The 24,871-nt window shown below is 47.5% G+C and overlaps 3 protein-coding genes across 3 annotated transcripts in view; 1 reads left to right on the forward strand and 2 right to left on the reverse strand.

The window, feature by feature from the left end:
• Positions 1–455: 455 nt before the first annotated feature.
• On the forward strand, positions 456–2,079 carry EVA1B (eva-1 homolog B). The gene is made up of 3 exons (XM_082661501.1): positions 456–629; positions 1,038–1,136; positions 1,419–2,079. The coding sequence occupies exons 2-3, from the start codon at positions 1,070–1,072 to the stop codon at positions 1,832–1,834; spliced, it is 483 nt and encodes a 160-aa protein (XP_082517627.1). The 5' UTR covers positions 456–629; positions 1,038–1,069; the 3' UTR covers positions 1,835–2,079.
• An 811-nt stretch (positions 2,080–2,890) lies between these two features.
• Positions 2,891–24,087, reverse strand: SH3D21 (SH3 domain containing 21; the record flags this gene model as incomplete). Its single annotated transcript, XM_082670729.1, is given in 19 exon segments — positions 2,891–3,067; positions 3,152–3,215; positions 3,307–4,193; positions 4,343–4,437; positions 4,556–4,608; positions 4,703–4,796; positions 19,321–19,363; positions 19,528–19,614; positions 19,733–19,833; positions 19,983–20,028; positions 20,130–20,185; positions 20,362–20,452; positions 20,702–20,806; positions 20,808–20,821; positions 21,075–21,138; positions 21,234–21,391; positions 21,983–22,125; positions 23,558–23,561; positions 24,012–24,087. Coding segments are annotated over 19 exon segments (2,253 nt in total). The 3' UTR covers positions 2,891–2,995.
• THRAP3 (thyroid hormone receptor associated protein 3) overlaps positions 22,857–24,871 on the reverse strand; it is a 77,109-nt gene continuing 75,094 nt past the window's right edge. Inside the window, exon 12 of the mRNA XM_082654806.1 lies at positions 22,857–24,430. Within this exon, the coding sequence (XP_082510932.1) occupies positions 24,209–24,430 (222 nt within the window). The 3' untranslated portion in view covers positions 22,857–24,208. The remainder of the gene's footprint in view (positions 24,431–24,871) is intronic.

The following is a 24,871-nucleotide window of genomic DNA, read 5'->3' on the forward strand; positions in this document are numbered from 1 at the left end:
TCCCTGGGTGAGGGGGCCTCCTGGGAGGAAGAGCAAGGTTTAGGGAAGGGGTTAAGAGCCCATGGTCAGAGAACAGTGGATTCAAATCCTGACCGTCTGGGTTAAGTTATTCAATCCCTCTGTGACTCAGTTGACTCATCTGTCAAGTGGGGATAATGGTCCCCACGTTATAGGGTTGTTAGGATTAAATGAAAAAATATTGTAAAGGATCTAACACTGCCTGGCACCTAGGGAGAACTCCATCCTCATTATTATTGTTGTTATTAGCAGCCTAGGGGCGGGTTCCTGCAACCGGCCTCCCCAGCGGTTTCCTGTCGGGGAGAAGACGGCCCCTCAGGCCTCGGCCCCACCCCACCCCTCCTCCCTGCAGCCCTCCTCTCCCCTTCCTCTCCCGGCCCTTTTCCTCCCCTCCTCCCCCGCCCCGCCCCGCCCAGTCCCTCCTCTTTCCTCGGAGGAAACTTTCCGCCGGCTGGTCCATCGGCCCTTGTCCGGCCCGCGCTGCCGCGGCCTGGGATCCGAGCCGGGCGGGCAGGTGACCGGGACCGGACGGGGCGGGAGCGGCCGGGCCCCGGGTGTCTGCGGCCGCCGGACGCGCCGGGGCCGGGCAGCGGGGAAGCGGGGCGCTGACGGTGAGTGAGCCCGGGCCTCCGGGCCCGGGGGTCCCCGCCGGGCGGGCGGGATGGGAGCGGGAGGCGGCTTCCCTTCCCGGAGCCCGCCCAGGGAGTAAGGATGGCGCCCGCGTCTCTCTCCTCCATCCCGATTCCCGGACGGCGAAAGCGGGCCTCGTTTGGGGAACCCACCAGGGGACGGAGCCTCCTGCGGCTCACTCCCCCGACCCTCAGGTGTTGGGGCGTCTGCGCCCAGAGGAAGGGTCCCCCAGCCAGGGCCCAGGTCGGCAACGAAGTTAGGAAGCCGCTCTCTCCAGGGTGGAGCCTGGCTGGGGCTGCCCTTCCAGGGAGCAGAGCTGCCCCGAGGAGAAAGCGGGGTCAGGGTCGGCTCCAGAGGGGGAGAAGGGTCTGACCTTGCTGACCTCGCAGGCTGACAGGGGAGCTGCTCCCCCAGAGAAGCAATGGATGCCCCCCGAAGGGACATGGAGTTGCTCAGCAACAGCCTGGCGGCCTACGCACACATCCGCGGTGAGGGCAGACCCCGGGACCTGGACCCCTCCCTGCCTCCTCAGGCCCCACTCCACCCCTTCCCTCCCCTCCTCCACGCCCCTGCCACTGTAACCACCCTCAACCAGTCACTTACTCCCAAACCGCCCCCCACTCCCCCGACTTCCCGATGGCGGCTACCTAAGGTCCCTCAAATAGAGGGTACTGTCCTTGCCCCCCAAACTTAGAACCTGGAGTCTTTTAGAGATGGGATGACTCCCACGCGCCAGGCCCCCTCCGTGACTTCTGCCCTCTGACCCCCAGCTAACCCCGAGAGCTTCGGCCTCTACTTCGTGCTGGGTGTCTGCTTTGGCCTGCTGCTCACCCTGTGCCTACTAGTCATCAGCATCTCCTGTGCACCCCGCCCGCGGCCCCGAGGGCCCACTCCGCGCCGGGACCCCCGCAGCAGCACCCTGGAGGCCGAGGACGACGACGACGACGACGACGATGAGGATACGGTGACTCGGCCGGGCCCCGAGGTGTCCACGGAGCCCGACGGGCCCCTGAGCGTCAACGTCTTCACTTCGGCGGAGGAGCTGGAGCGGGCGCAGCGGCTAGAGGAGCGGGAACGGATCCTGCGGGAGATCTGGCGCACTGGACAGCCAGACCTGCTGGGCACCGGCACGCTGGGGCCCAGCCCCACGGGCACGGGCACCCTGGGCCGCATGCACTATTACTGACCGGCCCCCAGAGCGTACTGGATATGCACAGGGGCTTCGAGCTGCCCCAGGACCTTTGGACTGCCCCTGCCCACGGTGCTATGGAGGCCCCGCCCCCACGGCTCCCCTGGTGCTGTTGGGCCTGGATTCCCGTCCCCTGGGAGACACCCTTCTCCCGTCCAGCCAGAAGGCCCTGGGGGTAGGGCAGGACGCAGGGTCCCCATCCCCTCTCTGGGGGACGGTTAAGAGGTGACGTGACCAATGAAAGCTGCATTCTCAGTGACTCAGTCTCCCTCTGTTATCCTTCCCCCAATGACTCCCAAGCTCTTGCCATGCAGGGGGCCCCAGGGCTGAGACCCCTTTACCAGGCTGACCACCTCCTTCCACCCACCCGACGCCTCAGCACACATGCTTGCGTTCAGTTCACACATGGCAAAAACACACTCCTGCACCCACACTCCACCGCCTCACCACAGGCGCACACACAAAAATCAACCGCATTCCTTACAACTGCATTCCTTACCGTCAAACGCCCGGGTACACGTTGCCCCTGTCCCTACAAATGCCCTCGTTTTCTGCATCATTGCAATCACACACACGCGCGCGCGCGCACGCACACAAGGCCTCGGAACCCTAACCTTGACGCTCAGGCGCTATTAGGCCCAATGTAACCTGGGGTGCCTGAGCTGGCCTGTGGAGTTCGTGTGTCACTGCGTTCCAGAGCGGACAGTGAAGGCAACTGGGAGGGTTCCGGGCTGGAGAGCCCTCCCCTGGCGCACAGCTGGATTCTGGAATCCGGCCCCCGGGCAGAGGCCCGACCCCTCCTGGGCCCCTCCTGCCGGCCATTTCTCCAGCGCGGGGACTAGCGTCCGAAGGAGACACCCTCCCCCCTCGCCATCCGGTGGATAAAAATAGCCATGCGCAGGCCTTGGGAACGGTAATGGAAGCCACATGTTGGCCAGATGTGCCCAGGAGCGGCTGCCAGGAAAGCGGAGGGACGGGAGCGCAGAACGCCAGCCCCGCCCCGCCGCGCAGACCCCGCCCTGCAGGGACCAGGGAGGCGTGGCGCGCGTACACGGCAGAGTTTACTTTCTTGCGTTTTCCAAAATCGTGTGCAAGGACGTGGGTGGCCGGAGCCCGACTTCGCTCCAGGTCCCGCCGTAGTCCCTCCCGGGCCCACCCTCAGTGCGTCTGCGTCTGCGCGTGGATGGAGCCCAGGTTCCGGGACTCCTGGGTCCTCCGTGTCATCTGAACCTAGTGGAGAGAGGGCGTCTGGGGAGTGCCAGCCACCCACCCCCACCCCACCCCCGCCCCGCAGGGGACCCGCACCCCGCCCACCTCCAGCAACACGCGCTTCTCTCTCTCGCTCTTCAGCTCCTCCCAGATGTCAGTCAGCTTCTTTCTGCGGACGCGAGACCGAGGGGAAGGGGTGGGCCGGGCAGGCCTAGAGCCCGCACCCCTCTCCTCCCCTCCCCGCACCCCTCCCCACTTACTCCAGCTGCACCCCCATCAGCTCCAGCGACCTCCTTAAAGCCTCCACCTCGTCCTTTATCCTCATCATGTCGTCTCTGTCACTTTTGCTATCTGTGAGATTTTGCGGGGCCGAGGGGTGGAGGGTGGGAGTCATTTGGGGCTCTGGAGTCAGCACGATAGGATGTGGATTCTTCTGAGCAGGGGATACCTCTTCGGGGGACACCTCCTCTTTGGGGGTGGCCTCGTCCTTCGCTGGTGCCTCCTCCAGGAGAGTGGTAGCCTCTTCCTGGAGGTAGGCCTTCTCAAGGGCAGGCGTAGACCCTGACTTGGACGCGGACTCGGACTGGAGAGGGGAGCTGTCCCTCTTATCCAGGGGACGTTTCACCGTGCAGAGGGGATGCTCCTCTGGCATGTGAACCTCCTCTTGGGATTGAGCCCCACTGGCCCCAAGAGACCTGGCGTTTAGCAGGGCTTCCTCCGGAGAGAAGTGATGGAGCTGAGTGTTGTCTCGGGTGGAGGCCTCTTCAGAGAGCACCTGTTTGGTGGTCAAGACCTTTCCTAGGGTGTGGGCCTCGTCCCCAGGAGGGGCCATCTTTGGACCAGGTGGGACTTCTGGGACCGGGACCTCATGCACAGAAAAGACCCTGTCTGGTCTGGGGGCTTTGTCCTCCAGCGTTGAGGTCTCCTCTAGGATAGGGACCTTATCTGAAGTTAGGCATTCCTCTGGAGTGGGGGCCTTATCTGGAGACAAGGTCTTCTCTGGGCTGCGGGCATTGTCCAGAGATGAGGTCTTCTCTGGGCTGCCGGCCTTATCCGGAGATGGGGTCTTCTCTAGGCCGGGGGTCTTGTCCAGAGTTGGGGTTTTATTCACACGAGGGGCCTTTGTAAGGCTGCTCTGCTCTTCGCCCTGTGGGGATGGGGGTGAGGTCGCAGCCGAGGGCTGGGTACCTGGACAGTTTGAGTCTGGTTCCCCTCGGCCTGGGATCCTTCACACCACACCCCTGAGAACCAGACTCTGCCCAAGATCCCCACTCTCCCATGTCTTAGGCCTCTCACCTGACCGGCTGCAGGGTGTTGCTGTGAAGCCTGGGTTTGGGCTCGCTTTCTGCCACTCTGGCCTGGACACCCACTGAGGAAACTGCTGCTGGAGCCTGTGAGAGCAGACCCTCAGGGGCCCGGGCCTACTTGGACCCCAAGCCTCTCCCCATCTCTGTCCCTCAGCACAACACCCCAGGCCTCACCCCACTGCAGGGAGGCATTGACACTTACTGCAGTTTCGGGAAGGGCGCTTCTGACTGTCTCCGCTGGGTGTCCAAGATGGGCTGAAACATTTCTCCATCAGAACCGGGGATGGGGGCAGGGAGCAGCATTTCTTCCGTACCCTCCTCTTTCCCCCTCCGCCACCCTGCTCCTTACTTGGCTTTGCTTGGCCCAGTCGGGGCTGTCACCAGCTTCTTGACCGTAGGGAGGGCTGTTCTGGGCATCATCTTTTTGGGTTCCTTAATAGGAGCTGGGAGGGGAGAGGGGAGTGGGGCATTTGTTCACTCATCCATTCATCTAAGAGTCACTGTGCTGTGCACAGGGGACTAGTGACAGGAGATGAATTATATTGGACCCTGCCTCCTGGGAGCTCTGGGGACATTGACCATGGGAGCACCCCAAAGAGTTGTCAGGGAAGGCTTCGTGGGGAGATGGGTCCAAATCCTGCCAGTTTTTAATCCGTGCTTTTCAAAGACCTGTACTCGGCTTAGTGCCCATGGCTGGTTCAGACGCTTCTCCTTCCTGGACCAAGGCAACGTCCTTCCCCCTTCCAGCCCACACTCCCTTCTCCGTCTTCTCTATCACATCTACTCCCTGAGAGATCTCACCCAGTCTTACGGGTTTTATTATCATCAATAAGCCAACAGCTCCTAAATTTTCATCTCTAGCCCCTTCCTCTTCTCTGAACTCCAGACTCATACCCGACAGCCCTCTCAATATTTCCACTTAACTTAGCATCACACACTTACCATAGCCAGAACTAAACTCTTGCTTCCCAGCCTCCTTGCCCTCAGAATCTGCCCCTCTGCCACTGCTCCCCATCTCGCCCACTCACTCAGACGACAAACTGAGGAGTCCTCCCTGACGCCTTTATTTCCGTATGCTGCACATGCAAACCATCAGCGAGTCCTGTCTGCTCTAAACACATCCTGAATCCAGCCACTCATCCCCACCTCCACCACTAAGCACTCTAGATTGAGTCACACCGTCTTCACTAGGACTGTCGCAGCAGCCTCCAACCTGGGCTTGGGCTGCACCCACCCTGCTTACGGTGTGCTCTCCCCACAGCAGCCAGAATGAGCTCATGTTCTACTGGGGAAGCAGACATAAACAAAAGGAGTAAACTGTGTAGTGTGTTAGGGATTTATTAGTAGTACAGAGGACGAATAAGCAGGGGAATGTATGATTTTAAATGAGATGGTCCTGAGAAGGCGACATCAGAGTGAGCATCTGAAGGCAGTCACACAAGTGACATTCATATCCACGGACACAGGAACAGCTACTCTGGCACATGCACACATGCTGAAATTGACTTGCACACACACTATCACACACAGATACAAACAAAATCCCCTGACTGTGGGTCGCAGTGGGCGAGAGCATGGATCCTATAGCCAGACAGCAGACTTGGAATTCCTGCTCTATTACTCACCGGTTGTGTGAGAACTTGGTTGGTAATTTAACCTTTCTGTGCCCTCATGTCCTCACCCACAAAACATGGATAACAAGAATACACATAGGGCTGTTGTGAGGTTTGAGTGACTTAATCCACGTGAGGTGCTTAGCGTCTGCCATATAGTCAAAGCTCAGCAAATGTTAACTTTGACTCCTGCTTCTTGTAGTGTGGCTGGTCAGGTGCTCTGTGGGGGCCTCCCGCTAGAGAGCAATTATATCCTGCTTAGAATACAATTTTAAGGCACTGTTGGACATAAAAGAGGTAGGAGAAGCCCACAAAAAAGGGAGGAACTGGGGCCAGAAAGGAAGTGAGAGGGCAGCACGACTTTGCGGCTACAGAGCCTGGGGCCAGTGATGAGGAGCAGGTGCCCCGTGTTCTGCTCCTTTGGCTCATCACAGGCCCAGAGCTCGGTAGCCAGACAGCAGCGAGAGCCTTGCACCACCTTCTTCCAGACGGCGGAAGTGGTCTCCGGTGGTTGGTGCCCTCTGGCTACTAGCAGAAGTAAAAGCGAGTCCTCGCCGGAAGAAGTTTTCCCCTACAGAGGTGTACAGAACTCCCCCACACTGAGATCATACACAAAGATCCTACAACACACGAGAGGGCAGGCCACTGACAGCAGGAGTCAGCAGACGCAACACACAGCAGATACTGGAAGTGTCAGGAAAAGAACACAGCATAGCTACATAGAGTATATTTGAAGAAATAAAGGATGAGCATGCAACAAAAGACCATTAGGAATAAACAGGAAGATTTTACAGGGAAAAAAAAAGAATTCTGTACTACTAGAGATGATAAATAGCATATATGAAATAAAATGCAATGTGTAGGTTAAACAGCGGATTAAACCTAGATAAAAATCTAGAGAGAGAATTAGTAAACTAGAAGTAGAATGAGACAAGGAGTGAAAATTTGAAAGCAATGTTCAAAGGAAGAGGTAATAGAAGCAGGGTTTGACTATGGCCGAGTGAGGTAGGTGGTGGTTAAATACTCTGTCCACACAGCAACTATAAAGCTGGATAAAAATGGCAAAACAACCATTTCAGTGCTTGGATACTGACCAAAGACATAAAATAATTGGAGAAGCACTTGTGCTTGACAGCGTTCTTGCCTGCTCCCATCCCTCCCCCACCCCCTACTGCCTTGGTCCATGTGGATGTTCTGCAGGGTGGGATAGGTGGAGGATGAACAGCTTTACTGCCATGGTTGAAGAGAACTCAATCAATATGGGGTGCAGGGCTTCCCTGGTGGCGCAGTGGTTGAGAGTCTGCCTGCCAGTGTAGGGGACACGGGTTCAGGCCCCGGTCTGGGAGGATCCCACATGCCACGGAGCAACTGGGCCCGTGAGCCACAGCTGCTGAGCCTGCGCGTCTGGAGCTTGTGTTCTGCAACACGAGAGGCCGCGACAATGAGAGGCCCACGCACCGCGATGAAGAGTGGCCCCCACTCGCCAAAACTAGAGAAAGCCCTCACACAGAAATGAAGACCCAGCACAGCCTAAATAAATAAATAAATTTATAAAAAAGAAAGGCTTCCTCATCAGTCCTTTACACGTGTGTATGAATAAGCATCAAATCAACAGTTTAATCTCTCAGGACCATTTGCATTAAAAAAAAATATATAGGGTGCAACCTTGGATTTGGCATTGGTTTCATTGATATGATACCAAAAGCACAAGCAACCAAAGAAAAAATAGGTCAGTGGGACTTCATCAAAATTTTAAACTTTTGCGCACAAAGGACAGCATCAAGAAAGTGAAAAGACAACCCAAAGAACGGGGGAAAATATTAGCAAATCATACATATGATAAGGGCCTTTTATCTAGAAAATATAAAGAACTCCAACAACTCAACAGTAAAAAGTCAACCCAATTAAAAAATGGGCAAAGGACTCAGATAGATTTTTTCAACATCATTAGCTATCAAAGAAATGCAAAGCAAAACCACAATGAGATAGCATTTCATACCCACTAGGATGGTTACAATCAAAAGACAGATAATAACAAGTACTGGTGTGAATGTGGAGAAACTGGAGCCCTCATACACTGTTGGTGGGAATATAAAATGGTGCAACCACTTTGGAAAACAGTCTGCCAGTTCTTCCCAAAGTTAAACCAGAGTTATCATATCACCTAGCAATTCCTTTCATAGGTATATACCCAAGAGAAATGGAAACACGTCCACATAAAATCTTGTACACTAATAAAGTTCATAGCCAAAAAGTAGAAACAATCCAAATATCCATCAACAAATGAATGGAAAAAGTGATACAATAGAATATTACTGGGCAATAAAAAGGAATGAAGTACAACACATACTACAAAATGGTTAAACCCTGAAAACATTATTTGACGTGAAAGAAGCCCATTAAGAAGACCATATATTGTATGATATCATGTATATGAAATGTAGGCAGATCTATCAAGACAAAGTAGATTAGTGGTTGTCTTGGGATGAGGAGGGGAGAATGGGGAGACTGGTGGGGTAATGGCTAAAGAGTACAGTGGGTGACGAAAACATTCTAAAATTGATTGTGGTGGTGTTGCACAACTATGACTCTACTAAACACCACCGAATTGTACATTTAAATGAGTGAATTGTATGGTATGTCAATATATCTCAATAAAGCTGTTAACCCCCATTCCCCAAAAAAGATGGCAGGCCAGATTTGGCCCACAGACCATAATTTGCTAACTCTTAACCTAAACACCCCAATAAAAGGCAGAGATTGTCAAACTGAATTTAAAAAGCAAGATCCAGCTATATACTGTGAACAACAGATTCAAAGACACAAATAGGTTGACAGTAAAAGACTGGAGAAAGATATATCACATAAATAGTAACTATAATAATAACCATATATTAATATCAGACAAAACAAACTTCAAGATGAGAAAAATTACTGAAGACAAAGAGGGAGAGGTTATAATGATAAACAAGTAAGTACATCAGGAAGGGATAACAATGACAAATATACATGTGCCTAACAACAAAGCCTCAAAATATATAAAGCAAACACTGACAGGATTGAAAGGAGAAATAATTCAAAAATAATAGTTGGAGATTTTGTTCAGGAGAAAGGTTAAGACTTTGAATTTAGACTTGTTAAGTTAAATATACATGGCAAATTTCAAGAGCAACCACTAAAATAATAACAATAAAGTGTACTAATTCTAAATTAATGAAAAAAGTGAAATAAGAAAAAAAGGAGAAAATAAACATTTAAAAATATTGTAAAATAATTATGATTAATATAGTCTAAACTCATCAATTTATCACCAAAGAAAAAGACTGACAAACTAGAGTAAAAAAACAAAGGTGAGAGGGCAGACAGCAGAAGCAAGAAGAACTAAAATCCTGCAGCCTGTGGAACAAAAACCACATTCACAGAAAGATAGACAAGATGAAAAGGCAGAGGGCTATGTACCAAATGAAGGAACAAGATAAAACCCCAGAAAAACAACTAAATGAAGTGGAGATACGCAACCTTCCAGAAAAAGAATTCAGAATAATGATAGTGAAGATGATCCAGGACCTCGGAAAAAGAATGGAGGCAAAGATCGAGAAGATGCAAGAAACGTTTACCAAAGACCTAGAAGAATTAAAGAACAAACAAACAGAGATGAACAATACAATAACTGAAATGAAAACCACACTAGAAGGAATCAATAGCAGAATAACTGAGGCAGAAGAACGGATAAGTGACCTGGAAGAAAGAATGGTGGAATTCACTGCTGTGGAACAGAATAAAGAAAAAAGAATGAAAAGAAATGAAGACAGCCTAAGAGACCTCTGGGACAACATTAAATGCAACAACATTCACATTATAGGGGTCCCAGAAGGAGAAGAGACAGAGAAAGGACCCAAGAAAATATTTGAAGAGATTACAGTTGAAAACTTCCCTAACGTGGGAAAGGAAAGAGCCACCCAAGTCCAGGAAGCGCAGCGAGTCCCATACAGGAGAAACCCAAGGAGAAACACGCCAAGACACATAGTAATCAAATTGGCAAAAATTAAAGACAAAGAAAAATTACTGAAAGCAGCAAGGGAAAAACGACAAATAACATACAAGGGAACTCCCATAAGGTTAACAGCTGATTTCTCAGCAGAAACTCTACAAGCCAGAAGGGAGTGGCATGATATACTTAAAGTGATGAAAGGGAAGAACCTACAACCAAGATTACTCTACCCGGCAAGGATCTCATTCAGATTCGATGGAGAAATCAAAAGCTTTACAGACAAGCAAAAGCTAAGAGAATTCAGCACACCAAACCAGCTCTACAACAAATGCTAAAGGAACTTCTCTAAGTGGGAAACACAAGAGAAGAAAAAGACCTACAAAAACAAACCCAAAATAATTAAGAAAATGGTCATAGGAACATACAAATCGATAATTACCTTAAACGTGAATGGATTAAATGCTCCAACCAAAAGACAAAGGCTCACTGAATGGATACAAAAACAAGACCCATATATATGCTGTCTACAAGAGACCCACTTCAGACCTAGGGACACATACAGAATGAAAGTGAGGGGATGTAAAAAGATATTCCATGCAAATGGAAAACAAAAGAAAGCTGGAGTAGCAATACTCATATCAGATAAAATAGACTTTAAAATAAAGAATGTGGGCTTCCCTGGTGGCGCAGGGGTTGAGAATCTGCCTGCCAATGCAGGGGACACGGGTTCGAGCCCTGGTCTGGGAAGATCCCACATGCCGCGGAGCGACTGGGCCCGTGAGCCACAACTACTGAGCCTGCGCGTCTGGAGCCTGTGCTCCGCAACAAGAGAGGCCGCGACAGTGAGAGGCCCGCGCACCGCGATGAAGAGTGGCCCCTGCTCACTGCAACTAAAGAAAGCCCTCGCACAGAAACGAAGACCCAACACAGCCAAAAATAAATAAATAATTTATAAAAAATAAAATAAAATAAAATAAAGACTGTTACAAGAGACAATGAAGGACACTACATAATGATCAAGGGATCAATCCAAGAAGAAGATATAACAATTATAAATATATATGCACCCAACACAGGAGCACCTCAATACATAAGGCAACTGCTAACAGCTATAAAAGAGGAAATCGACAGTACACAATAATAGTGGGGGGCTTTAATACCTCACTTACACCAATGGACAGATCATCCAAAATGAAAATAAATAAGGAAACAGAAGCTTTAAATGACACAATAGACCAGATAGATTTAAGTGATATTTATAGGACATTCCATCCAAAAACAGCAGATTACACTTTCTTCTCAAGTGCACATGGAACATTCTCCAGGATAGATCACATCTTGGGTCACAAAGCAAGCCTCAGTAAATTTAAGAAAATTGAAATCATGTCAAGCATCTTTTCTGACCACAACGCTATGAGATTAGAAATGAATTACAGGAAAAAAACATAGGGCTTCCCTGGTGGCTCAGTGGTTGAGAATCCACCTGCCAATGCAGGGGACACGGGTTCGAGCCCTGCTCAGGGAAGATCCCACATGCCGCAGAGCAACTAAGCCCAAGCACCACAACTACTCAGCCCGCACACCACAACTAGTGAAGACTGTGCACCTAGAGCCTGTGCTCCACAACAAGAGAGGCCACCACAATGGGAAACCCGCTCGCCGCAACTAGAGAAAGCCTGTGTGCAGCAATAAAGACCCGACGCAGCCATAAATAAAATAAATAAATTTTTAAAAAAACACAAACACATGGAGGCTAAACAATACATTACTAAATAACCAAGAGATCACTGAAGAAATCAAAGAGGAAATAAAAAAATACCTAGAGATAAATGACAATGAAAACATGACGATCCAAAACTTACGGGATGCAGCAAAAGCAGTTCTAAGAGGGAAGTTTATAGCTATACAAGCCTACCTCAAGAAACAAGAAAAATCTCAAATAAACAATCTAACCTTACACCTAAGTAACTAGAGGAAGAAGAACAAACAAAATCCAAAGTTAGCAGAAGGAAAGAAATCATAAAGATCAAGCAGAAATAAATGAAATAGAAACAAAGAAAACAATAGCAAAGATCAATAAAACTAAAAGGTGGTTCTCTGAGAAGGTAAACAAAATTGATAAACCATTAGCCAGGCTCATCAAGAAAAAGAGGGAGACGACTCAAATCAATAAAATTAGAAATGAAAAAGGAGAAGTTACAACAGACACCGCAGAAATACAAAGCATCCTAAGAGACTACTACAAGCAACTCTATGCCAATAAAATGGACAACCTGGAAGAAATGGACAAATTCTTAGAAATGTATAACCTTCCAAGACTGAACCAGGAAGAAATAGAAAATATGAACAGACCAATCACAAGTAATGAAATTGAAACTGTGAATAAAAATCTTCCAACAAACAAAAGTCCAGGACTAGATGGCTTCACAGGCGAATTCTATCTAACATTTAGAGAAGAGCTAACACCCATCCTTCTCAAACTCTTCCAAAAAATTGCAGAGGAAGGAACACTCCCAAACTCATTCTACAAGGCCACCACCACCCTGATACCAAAACCAGACAAAGATACTACAAAAAAAGAAAATTACAGGGCTTCCCTGGTGGCGCAGTGGGTGAGAGTCCGCCTGCTGATGCAGGCGACACAGGTTCGTGCCCCGGTCCGGGAAGATCCCACATGCCGCAGAGCAGCTGGGCCCATGAGCCATGGCCGCTAAGCCTGCGTGTCCGGAGCCTGTGCTCCGCAATGGGAGAGGCCACAGCAGTGAGAGCCCCGCGTACCACAAAAAAAAAAAAAGAGGAAAAGAAAATTACAGACCAATATCACTGATGAATATAGATTCAAAAATCCTCAACAAAATACTAGCAAACAGAATCCAACAACACATTAAAAGAATCATACACCATGATCAAGTGGGATTTATCCCAGGGATGCAAGAATTCTTCAATGTACACAAATCAATGTGATACACCATATTAACAAATTGAAGAATAAAAACCATATGATCATATCAATAGATGCAGAAAAAGCTTTTGACAAAATTCAACACCCATTTATGATAAAAACTCTCCAGAAAGTGGGCATAGAGGGAACCTACCTCAACATAATAAAGGCCATATATGACAAACCCACAGCAAACATTTCTCAATGGTGAAAAACTGAAAGCATTTCCTCTAAGACCAGGAAGAAGACAAGGATGTCCATTCTCACCACTATTATTCAACATAGTTTTGGAAGTCCTAGCCACGGCAATCAGAGAAGAAAAAGAAATAAAAGGAATACAAATTGGAAAAGAAGAAGTAAAACTGTCACTGTTTGCAGATGACATGATACTATACATAGAGAATCCTAAAAATGCCACCAGAAAACTACTAGAGCTAATCAATGAATTTGGTAAAGTTGCAGGATACAAAATTAATGCACAGAAATCTCTTGCATTCCTATACACTAATGATGAAAAATCTGAACGAGAAATTAAGGAAACACTCCCATTTACCACTGCAACAAAAAGAATAAAATACCTAGGAATAAACCTACCTAGGGAGACAAAAGATGTGTATGCAAAAAACTATAAGACACTGATGAAAGAAATTAAAGATGATACCAACAGATGGAGAAATATACCATGTTCTTGGATTGGAAGAATCAATATTGTGAAAATGCCTATACTACCCAAAGCAATCTACAGATTCAATGCAATCCCTATCAAATTACCAATGGCATTTTTTATGGAACTAGAACAAAAAGTCTTAAAATTTGTATGGAGACACAAAAGACCCCGAATAGCCAAAGCAGTCTTGAGGGGAAAAAATGGAGCTGGAGGAATCAGACTCCCTGACTTCAGACTGTACTACAGAGCTACAGTAATCAAGACAATATGGCACTGGCACAAAAACAGAGATATAGATCAATGGAACAGGATAGAAAGCCCAGAGATAAACCCACGCACCTATGGTCAAGTAATCTATGACAAAGGAGGCAAGGATATACACTGGAGAAAAGACAGTCTCTTCAATAAGTGGTGCTGGGAAAACTGGACAGCTACATGTAAAAGAAGGAAATTAGAACACTCCCTAACGCAATACACAAAAATAAACTCAAAACGGATTAGAGACCTAAATGTAAGACCGGACACTATAAAACTCTTAGAGGAAAACATAGGAACAACATTCTTTGACAGAAATCGCAGCAAGATCTTTTTTGATCCACTTCCTAGAGTAATGGAAATAAAAACAAAAATAAACAAATGGGGCCTAATGAAACTTCAAAGCTTTTGCACAGCAAAGGAAATGAAAAACAAGACGAAAAGACAACCCTCAGAATGGGAGAAAATATTTGCAAATGGATCAACGGACAAAGGATTATCTCCAAAATATATAAACAGCTCATGCAGCTCAATATTAAAGAAAAAAACAACCCAATCCAAAAATGGGCAGAAGACCTAAATAGACATTTCTCCAGAGAAGACATACAGATGGCCGAGAAGCACATGAAAAGCTGCTCAACATCACAAATTATTAGAGAAATGCAAATCAAAACTACAATGAGGTAACCCCTCACACCAGTTACAAGGGGAATCATCAGAAAATCCACAAACAACAAATGCTAGAGAGGGTGTGGAGTAAAGGGAACCCTCTTGCACTGTTGGTGGGAATGTAAATTGATACAGTCACTATGGAGAACAGTATGGAGGTTCCTTAAAAAAACTAAAAATAGAATTACCATATGATCCAGCAATCCCACTACTGGGCATATACCCAGAGAAAACCATAATTCAAAAAGACACATGCACCCCAATGTTCACTGCAGCACTATTTACAATAGCCAGGTCATGGAAGCAACCTAAATGCCCATCAACAGATGAATGGATAAAGATGTGGCACATATATACAATGGATTATTACTCAGCCATAAAAAGGAACGAAATTGGGTCATTTGTAGAGACGCGGATGCATCTAGAGACTGTCATACAGAGTGAAGTAAGTCAGAAAGAGAAATACAAATGTATATTAACGCATATTTGTGGAATCTAGAAAAATGGTACAGATGAACCGGTTTGCAAGGCAGAGAAAGAGACACAGATGTAGAAAACAAACGTATGGACACCAAGGGGGGAAAGGAGGGGGTGGGATGAATTGGGAGAATGGGATTAACATATATACACTAATATGTATAAAATAGAGAACTAATGAGAACCTGCTGTATAGCACAGGGAACTCTAGTTCACTTTGCTGTACAGTAGAAACTAACACAACATTGTAAAACAACTATACCCCAATTAAAAATATATATATATATTAAAAACACTATGCACTTTAAAAAAAAAAAGAGAAAGAGAGAGGGAAAGAGAGAGAGAGGGAGAGAGGGAGGGAAGGGAGGGAGGGAGGGAGGGAGGGAGGAAGGAAGAAAGAAAGAATTTTAGCCAGAAGCCAGACTTGCTTATAACTATAAAGAAATTGAAGTAGTTTAAAATCTTCCCATAATGGAAGAAAAGAGGACCAGATGAATGTAAAGTAAGTTTTACCAGCTTTCAAGGAAAGATGATTCCCATCTTATGTAAGATCTAAAAGATATTTTAAAAACAAAAAAACATATTCCTTAACTCATTCATGGGGCCAGTATAATACTGATAATCAGATGAGGACAGTAAAAACAAATGCAAAAATCTGAAGGAAAAGAAAAAAAACCGGGAAGGTATCCCAACAGTATATGAAAAAATAATAAACCATGACCAATTTGAATTTATCCCAGGAATACAAGGGTGGCTTAATATTAGAAAATTCTACAAATATCTTTATTACATTGACAGATTAAAGAAGAAAACCTATATAATAATTTCAAAAGATTCATATAAACAATTTGAGAAAATTCGACACCCATTCTTTTTTTTTGTGGTACGCGGCCCTCTCACTGTTGTGGCCTCTCCCATTGCAGAACACAGGCTCTGGACGCGCAGGCTCAGCGGCCATGGCTCATGGCCCAGCCGCTCCGCAGCATGTGGGATCTTCCCGGACTGGGGCATGAACCTGTGTCCCCTGCATTGACAGGCGGACTCTCAACCACTGCGCCACCAGGGAAGCCCTTGACACCCATTCTTGATAAAATTTCTAAGCAAAAGAAACAGAAAGACCTTCCTTAACCAGACAAAAATATACCTACAAAAGATCTAAGCAAACATCATTGTTAAAGGGAAAAAGTTTGAAGCATTCCATTTAAAATCAGGAGCATGGTAATGATGTTCAGCATCACTATTTCTATTCAATATTGTATTGCAATCCTAGCCACTAAACAAGAAAATGAAATTAAAAGATATAAGATGTGGAAAGGAGAGAGCCAAACTGTCATTACTCACAGATTAAATGACTATCTTCATAGAAAATCTATTAAGGATTTACAGATAAATTACTGAAATTATCAGCACCATGGGTGGCTATAAAATCAATAAACAAAAATCAGTGCATTTCTATAGTCCTATAAAAATAATAAAAAGGATATCTAATTTTTAAAATGACACAATAAAACTACATGCAGAAATAATAAATGGTGCTAGAACAAGTGACTGTCCATATGGAAAAAAGTATAATTAGATCACTCATTAAAATCAATGCTGCATGGATAAAAGCATTTAAAAATGAAAAGCAACACTTTAAAAGTTTTAAAGAAAATATAAATGGACTGTTTTCCTGAATTTGGGGCAGGAAGGATTGCTTAAACAAGAAAAAACCTGCTAACTATTAAAAATAAGACTGATATGTTTGCATTAAAATTAACTCCTAGATAAATATTGTATGTTATCACTTATATGTGCTTATCACTTATATGTAGGATCTAAAAAACAAAACAAACAAATGAATATAACAAAATAGAAACAGACTTATAGACATAGAGAACAAACTAGTGGTTACCTGTGGGGAGAGGGAAGCGGGTAGGGCAAGATAGGGGTAGGGGATTAAAAGGTACAAACTACTCTGTGTAAAATAATTAATGGGAATTCCCTGGCAGTCCAGTGGTTAGGACTTGGTGCTTTCACTGCCGTGGTCCTGGGTTCAATCCCTGGTCAGGGATCCCACATAAAAATAAATTTAAAGAAATAAACAAACAAACAAAGAAATAAGCTACATGGTGGGAATATAAGTTGGTACAACCACTATGGAGGACAGTATGGAGGTTCCTTAAAAAACTAAAAATAGAACTACCATATATTCCACCAATCCCACTCCTGGGCATATATCTGGAGAAAACCATAATTCAAAAAGATACCTGCACCCCAATGTTCACTGCAGCACTATTTACAATAGCCAGGACATGGAGACAACCTAAATGTCCATCGACAGAGGAACAGATAGAGAAGATGTGGTACATATATACAATGGAATATTACTCAGCCATAAAAAAGAATGAAATAATGCCATTTGCAGCAACATGGGTGGACCTAGAGATTATCACACTAAACGAAGTAAGTCAAACAGAGAAAGACAAATATCATATGGTATCACTCATATGTGGAATCTAATTTTTTAAAATGATATATAAATAAATAAATAAGCTACAAGGATTTATTGTACAGCACAGGGAATATAGCCAATATTCTGCAATAACTTTAAATGAAGTATAAGCTGTAAAAATTTTGAATCACTATGTTGTACACCTGAAACTAATATAATATTGTAAATCAACTATACTTCAAAAAATTTTTTTAAATTTAGAACTCCTATTCATCAAAAACCTCATTAAAAAAAAGAAGAAAAGCCACAAACTGAAAGTATCTATAACATGTATAACACGTAATTCAGAATATATAAAGAACTTCAACAATTATTACTAACCAGGGAAATACAAATGAAGTCCACAATGAGATGCTATTTTGTGCTAGATTCACGAAAATAATGAAATCTGGTAATACCAAGTGTTGAAGAGGATTTGGATCAGTTTGATCTCTTATATACCAATGGTGTAGCGGTAAAAGTGTAAAATCCCTTTGGAAACCAATGTGACTTGACCTCATAAAAGCTGAACATTTACATATCCTACACTCTAGCAGTGCCACTCCTAGGACTATATCCTAGAGAAACATTATACCTGCACACCGGAAGACAGGCACATGATAGTGTCTATGGCAGCACTATTTGTAATAGTAAATGCTAGAGCCCTGCTGCTTCTGGTTCCAGCCTTGCAACCTCATCACAGCCCTCCTAACCCCTCTTGTCTTTACTACTCAGCTCCTGCAACAGGAGTCCTGCTGCCAGAGGCTGGGCAAGTCCCTGAAAACACACACCATATCCAGAGAGCAGCTCCCAGGGGACTGAAGGCTTGAGGCAGACCTGGGGCCAGCAGTGGCTACTGGTTTATATTGGAAAGATAAAGGAGATTTTCTGTTTCCTGTTTTATAAATGTACATTTTTCACTTGGTATCTTATCAAATGTTTGTGTTTAAAACATATTAAACATCTAGTATTGCCGTCTTCTACTTGGCTTTAGCAAACAACAATAAATGAATTAAAAAATAAAATAAAAATAAAAACTAGAAACAACGAAAATGTCCAACATCAGGAATAGACCAGATACATAATTTGCGTTCAGTCTCACAAGGAATAGTATACAGCAGAGAAAAAGAAACGAACTGCATCTACACACAACATGGATGAATCTTAGAAACATAATGTTGATTGGAAACAGCAAGTCCCAGAAGACCATAAACATATGATGCCATTTTTATAGACCTCAAAAACAAACAAAAATAAATTAGGCACATACCAAATTGAGTACCTTTAAAAACTCAAGGGAATTATTCAAAATTCAGGGTAGTGGTTAGGGTTACCTTTGATGTGGGGGAAGTAGCAGAAGGGAAAGAGAGGAGCACACAAACCACTAGCAATTTCTAGTTCTTGGGTTTGGGTGACAGACCATGGGCACTCATTATTAAGTTTGAAAACACATATATTATGTATAGTTTTTGATTACGTGAAATATTACATTAAAACATAAATTAAAGACACATCCCACGAATACAGTGATGCATAAACAGAACTATTCACTGACACACTTAATAGATACATGAACACACAGTCTCAAAGACCCAGATACACTGATCCATACATTTCCTTACAAAATGAAACAAACCTGAACACATTCATTCATGAGAATGACAGCCACATTCTCTGGAGAGAAGAACAGGAACATACTAACACACACAAAGTGACACATTCCTAACACTGACCACATACATTCCTACCAGTCCCATGGGGAGGTACCTCCTAAGAGGGTGTACTGGACCACTGGGAAACTATGGGTGTTTATGAGCAACGGGACTGGTGGATCGTCTCCCAGAGATCACCCCCCCAATCCCAGGCTTCCCGGGCACCCACCTGATTCCCGGGATACCACTTTCCGTGGGACCAGCTTCTTGATCTATGCAGAAAAGAAGTGTCAGAATCTGAAGAGGAGCCCTCACATTTCTAGGTCCACCCTCATTTGTGGGTGGCCCTCCAGCTGTGTCCCGTGAGAGCCACAACCCCCAACTTTGATCAGCGTAGCCTGCCCCTTGCCACCTGAGTGCCTGGCTTCATACTCACCGGGGGTGGTGGGAGCACAAAGTTATCTGGGAAAAGTCCTCTTCTGCCTTGAGACTCTCCTTCCCACCAGCCCTTATCCTCTGTGGTCTGGGAGAGCAAGATGCCGTGGGGAGGTGAGCCAGATCCCCACGCTCCTTCCTTCCCCAAGCCCACCCTTCTCAACACCCCCATCCCTGTGCCCTCCCCTGCCCTGTGCCTTTCACACCTTCCTCAGTACTTTCACCTCGTCCCCCCTCCGCAGCGCCAACTCATCTGGGCCCTCGGGATGGTAGTCAAACAGGACCCTGTAGGTCTCAGGGTGGGAGACTGAAGGGAGGTCAGTTCACTGAAGCCAAACCCCCTCCCCAAACCATTCATCGGCTCCCTCCTCCATCAGTCTAGCTGGGTTCCCCCTCCCCCCAAGTCAGAGTAGCTTGGGGAGGAGGATTTGAAGGACCCTTTGGCTGGATGCTCACCTGTCCGCAGGTAGTCTGGAGGGCTGTCATAGGTCAGGCTGCTCAGCTAGTGGGGGAAGGGCGAGGAACAAGCTGAGCCCCCCAACACCCCCGCCCCTCCCAGCCAAGATGAACTCACCACCTCTTTGCCCACTCCACCCAATTTACCTTGGGAGCCCGCTGGGGACCAAGGCTGATTGAAGGCATGTCTGGGTTACCAAGGCCTGGTGGGGGATAGTGAGGTTAGGGGCGGGTGCTAATTCAGTTTAGGTCATGAGAGAGGTCAAAGGGGTGATGGGGCAAGATGTGTGGATCACACATTCAGGCCACTGGGGAGGGTCACTGAAGATTGTAGAGTCTGGTCACAGGGGTTCACGGGGTCACAGGGTCCAGGTCTCACTTGGGGGCCCACTGTCCAGCAACTCCACAAAGTTGGATGGGAGGGCTCCCAGCTGCCCGTTCTTCTTCCCCAGCCACCAGCCGTCCTCAATCTGGGGAGGGGGGAGGACGAAGGGGCATCTGGTTCTGCCCCAAGGGGCTCCCTAGGCATCTTAAACCCTGGTTCACGCCCCTCTCCCGATTCTGCGCGATGACCCCTCTCCTCCCTTGCTCCCCCACTTTCCCATTTCTGTGCCCCTCATCAGTCCCATCATCCACACCCTCACTGCACCCATGTCCCCTCATCCGGAGACATACTCCATCATCTCCCCCCAAACCCTCTCATCATCTCATCCCCTCACCTCCTTTATCACTTCCACAATCTCCCCAGCTTGCAGCTTCAGCTCGTCAGCCTGCTCCGGGCTGTAGCTGAAGTTCACTTTGCACCATCTTTGGCGGCCCGGAGATTCGACCTGGGTGACCTGGGGTCGGACGAGAGGGAGGTCGCTGGAGCCTCGAGCCCCAGTCCTCTGAGGGGGGGCAGGGGCGGGCCGCGAGCGCCCCCTTGTACCTCCAGGCCCCGCCCCAGGGCGGAGCATTGTACTCGAGAACCAATCACGGGACGCACAGAGGCCACGCAGTCCCGCCCAGAGCCGCGCCCGTCTCGGCGAGCTGGAAAGACCTGGTGTGGGGCTGGGGGTGCTGCGCGCACTCGCCCACCGCCCTGGCTCTCACCTCGGCGGCGCGCACAGCGCGGTTTCGGCGCCTCCCCCGAGCCGCGGAGAGTCTCAGGGATCTCCTACGAATGAGCGCACGGGCAGGGGGGCTCTCAGCTCCCGGGGGCGCGCGCTGAGAGCCACCCCACCCCCCGCCCGACCTCCGGCCCGGCCTCACCTGCACCAGGCACTCGGGGAAGAGGCCACAACGGCCCCCCAGCTCTCCACGCAGCCAGCCCCGTGCGGGCCCATTGCACACCTGCCGGACCACGTCCCCGTGCGCCAGGCTCAGCTCGTCCTTTTTCTGCGCGCTGTATCCGGCCAGGACCAGCACCTCTGCGGGCGGAGGATGGCGCTGGCACGCGGCTCAGAAGACCCCATTCAGGGCCGACTGGCCATGGCGCGAGTCCCAGGCCCCGTGTGGACAACGGGAGAGCGGGGTGGTGGTGTAGGCTTTTATCGCTATTTCCACGCAGTTGCATAGAAGAGCTAACCCAAACCCTCTGCACATACCCATGGCTTCCGGGGCGCCTTCCGGAGCCGAGCAAGAAGGATGGTGCAGTCGCGTTCGCAGCCAATACTAGGTCCAGGTAGGGTGGGACAAGCAGCGAGATTGTGAAGCCAAGGAGGCGGAGACGCGAGCCGATAGGTCGGGCTCCAGGTGCAAGGAGTGCGTATGGGAGAGGGGGCGGCCCAGTTCGGCAGGTTCGGTCCCCAGACCAGGAGTGAGGACTCTGGGATCTCTGGCCAGTGCTGGGGTCACAGCTCCCCGACGTGATCTTGTCTGCCTAGCCACCTAAGTTTCAGTCTAGCCACCTTCCCTCCTTCTCCCAGCCTTGGCCCTGAGGCTCCCACCCACCATTACTGGCCTACCCTCTCCGGGCTGACAAGCTTTTAGCTGCAGGGGAGGTGGGAAGAGGCACATACCAGCAGGCAGCAAACGCTCTCGGGCGGGTCCTGGGTGGACGGGGTGGTTGCTGTGTGCGCACAAACCTATTGCTGCTTTCCCTGGGAGGCATATTCCTCCCTGGACCCCCTTCAAGGGAAGAGGAAGCGCACAGAAACCCTTTCTTCAGGCCAAGGGGGCCTCATTTGGTTTCAGAAAACATGCCCGGATTTTCCCAGGGAGAAGACAGGAAGGGAACTTCAGGAGCTTGCAAGGCTCCTGCTCTCCTGCAACCAAGGCCAACGCTGGCAAAGGCTGAAGGTTACTGCCAGTCCCACGTGGGCTAGGTTAACTTTCAGGTCATCTTCCTGCTTAGTGGCGAACGTAGAAAGCCGAACCTGAGCCCTGCAACCACTTCATCTGTTGCTACCCCGGGTTAATGGAGACCCTTCACTGCAGCAGGGAGCCCACTTTTGTGCTGCATTGAACAGCAGCTGGAGTGACTTAAGTAGCTTTATGAAAAGATATTTTTCAAAAAATCTGTGAGCCTCAAGAAAAAAAGAAAGCCAAGCCTGTTATCCACACCCCTTGGCTCCTGCCCCACCACTTTGGAAGCCAAAATCCTTGCTTACGACACCAGAGTGAAAAAATCTCGTTCTCCTAGGGTGTCCAAGGTACAGGATATGAAGCAAAATCACTGGAAAGGGAAAGAGGAGCTATTACCCAACGCAGGATTGGCTGAGGTCCTCCTAGAACAACCAAATGTGGGGCTGGAGAGGATGGAGCTGAGCAACAGTCTGGGCCCAGCCCCCCCAGACACCTGGTTTTTCAGGTTCCCTGAAGCTGCTATGGGAGACACCCCCCCAACACACACACTCAGGGTGACAATGACCAGAGCCCATTTACATCTGCCACTTCATTTATTTTTTTATTTGCAGGAGGAGTTGAAACAAATTTTAAGGGTATTTTCATTTTTTTTTTCCCTAAACATGAATCATTCAAGTAAAACCAACTTAACTATAGAAATGTAGCAAAGTAAGGGGAAAGTAGCATAACAACCCAAGAGGCAAAGGTTGGAGGGGGGGGAAGAGGTGGGTGCAGTCCGCATATAACATATGCATAAATGCCATATGATTCACCTGCTCAGGACCGCCTCCCCAGAAGGCAAGCACAAGGACCCATTTTAAGAGGATGTTTTCCCCCCAAACATCTGAGAATGTTTCAACTTAAAGCTTAAGGTTAAAAAAAGAAAAAGGAAAAGAAAAAAACAAAACAAAAAACCCCCACAAACCACCCAGCCATAACCACCTTCCTTAATCGATCATAGGAGTTTCTTTTCATTTTATAAAAAGATTAATAAAAAATATTGAAAAAATTATTTTCTCATCTTATATTTGTAAAGATAATAGAAGTCAGAAGTTTCTTAGAAAACAGACCAGAAACTGCCACATCCAGTTTCCACCCCTGTTGCTGAGAGGATCAGCACGACTAGAAAGTTTGGGATACTGGAGCTGCTGGTGGAGAAGGGGAAGCCCAGCCCAGAAGAAATCAGAAAATATTGGGGGGGAGGGGAGGTGCGCACATGGGGTGTGGTTAGGAACACCACCATGTGATACATGGCTGCGCAGAAAAGGGGAACACAAGGTGGTCAGAAAGGCCTTGAACTCCTCCTCGACATACAAAACCAACTTTTACAAAGATCCAAGCAGTTTGGTCCCAAACTGAGGTGAACACTTCAATGTTTATTCACATGCTTTGTTTTCTCTTTTAAGAATCAAAGTTGCCCAAATTAAATCTTTCCGCTAATGTTACTATATATGCCTAAAAAAAAGGGGGGGGGGGCTTTTAAAATCAGGATAAGGGAGAAGAGATTGAAAATCATCAAATTAGTCCTCTTAGCTCCAAATGAAATGAAATGAAGAATAAAACTGTTGGTTTCTAATAGGGAACAAACCAAAATCCAAGTATCGCTCTGCCCTCCCTACCCCAGCCCCACCCCACACAGCAACAAATAAGAACCACACAGCTAAAGCCCAACATGGTGTGTTCTGCTCAAGAGCTGGGCCTGACCCCAGGCCCCACAGCCGGCTGCCTCTGGCGGGACACAGCGCCAGGGATGCTTTCGGCTGTAGTAGGAGTTCTGCATGGCTGGTGGGGGGTAGGGGTGGGATTTTCAGAATCTTCTCGAGGCTCCTCTGTTTAGCTCCTCACCAGCCATCTTCCCAGCGCCTCTCTCCCTTGGGCAGGGGCTCCCATCAAGGTGGCCTCTACTCAGCTGTAGGCTGTAAATTGTCCTTCTCTTCTCGGTTCTCTGTCCCACTCTCGTCGTCTTCGATCTCCCCTTCCTCCCCACTGAACTTGTCGTGGGCCCATTTGGGGCTGGTGCTGGATTTCCGGAACATGAACCGGCCCCGACCCCGAGGAAAGGCTCCTCGGCCCCGGCCCCGGCTCACCCACTTCTCACTGCCTTCACCTTCACGGTCATCATGCTGAAAGGAAAGAAGACTGCCATCAATGCCAGAGTGAACAAGAGTAGCCAGAACCCTCTCCTCTGAACCCACCCAAATATGACTTTCTCAAATGAACCTATGCCCTGTTCCCCACTCTAAAAATGCTACTAATTCAGATCTAAGAGAATATTCAGTTGGGTTCCTTGAATTCTAAGGCAGTAGTTTAGGCATTATAATAATGATGATGATAAAATCTTCACTCAAAGACCTTTTTCTGCATTATCTCATTTAATCCTCACATCTACCCTACCCTATCATTATCACCCTCCACTACACAGATGAGAAAACAGACAGAAGAACTTTAAGTAACTCCATATTATTTAGAACACTGTCTCTCAAAGAGTGCGTTTGAGAAAGCAAATCACCCCTAAACGTGAAACTATGATCTGAGTTGTCAGGATGGTAAGAGATGAAGCAACA

The sequence above is a fragment of the Grampus griseus genome (genome assembly GCF_964374135.1).
Source record: "Grampus griseus genome assembly, chromosome: 1".
Taxonomy (NCBI): domain Eukaryota; kingdom Metazoa; phylum Chordata; class Mammalia; order Artiodactyla; family Delphinidae; genus Grampus; species Grampus griseus.

Excerpts from the sequence above, each read along its gene's own strand:
- EVA1B (XM_082661501.1), top strand. The coding sequence starts at position 1,070 with ATGGATGCCCCCCGAAGGGACATGGAGTTGCTCAGCAACAGCCTGGCG. Across the intron at positions 1,137-1,418 it reads GGCCTACGCACACATCCGCG|CTAACCCCGAGAGCTTCGGC; the intron begins GTGAGGGCAGAC and ends TCTGACCCCCAG.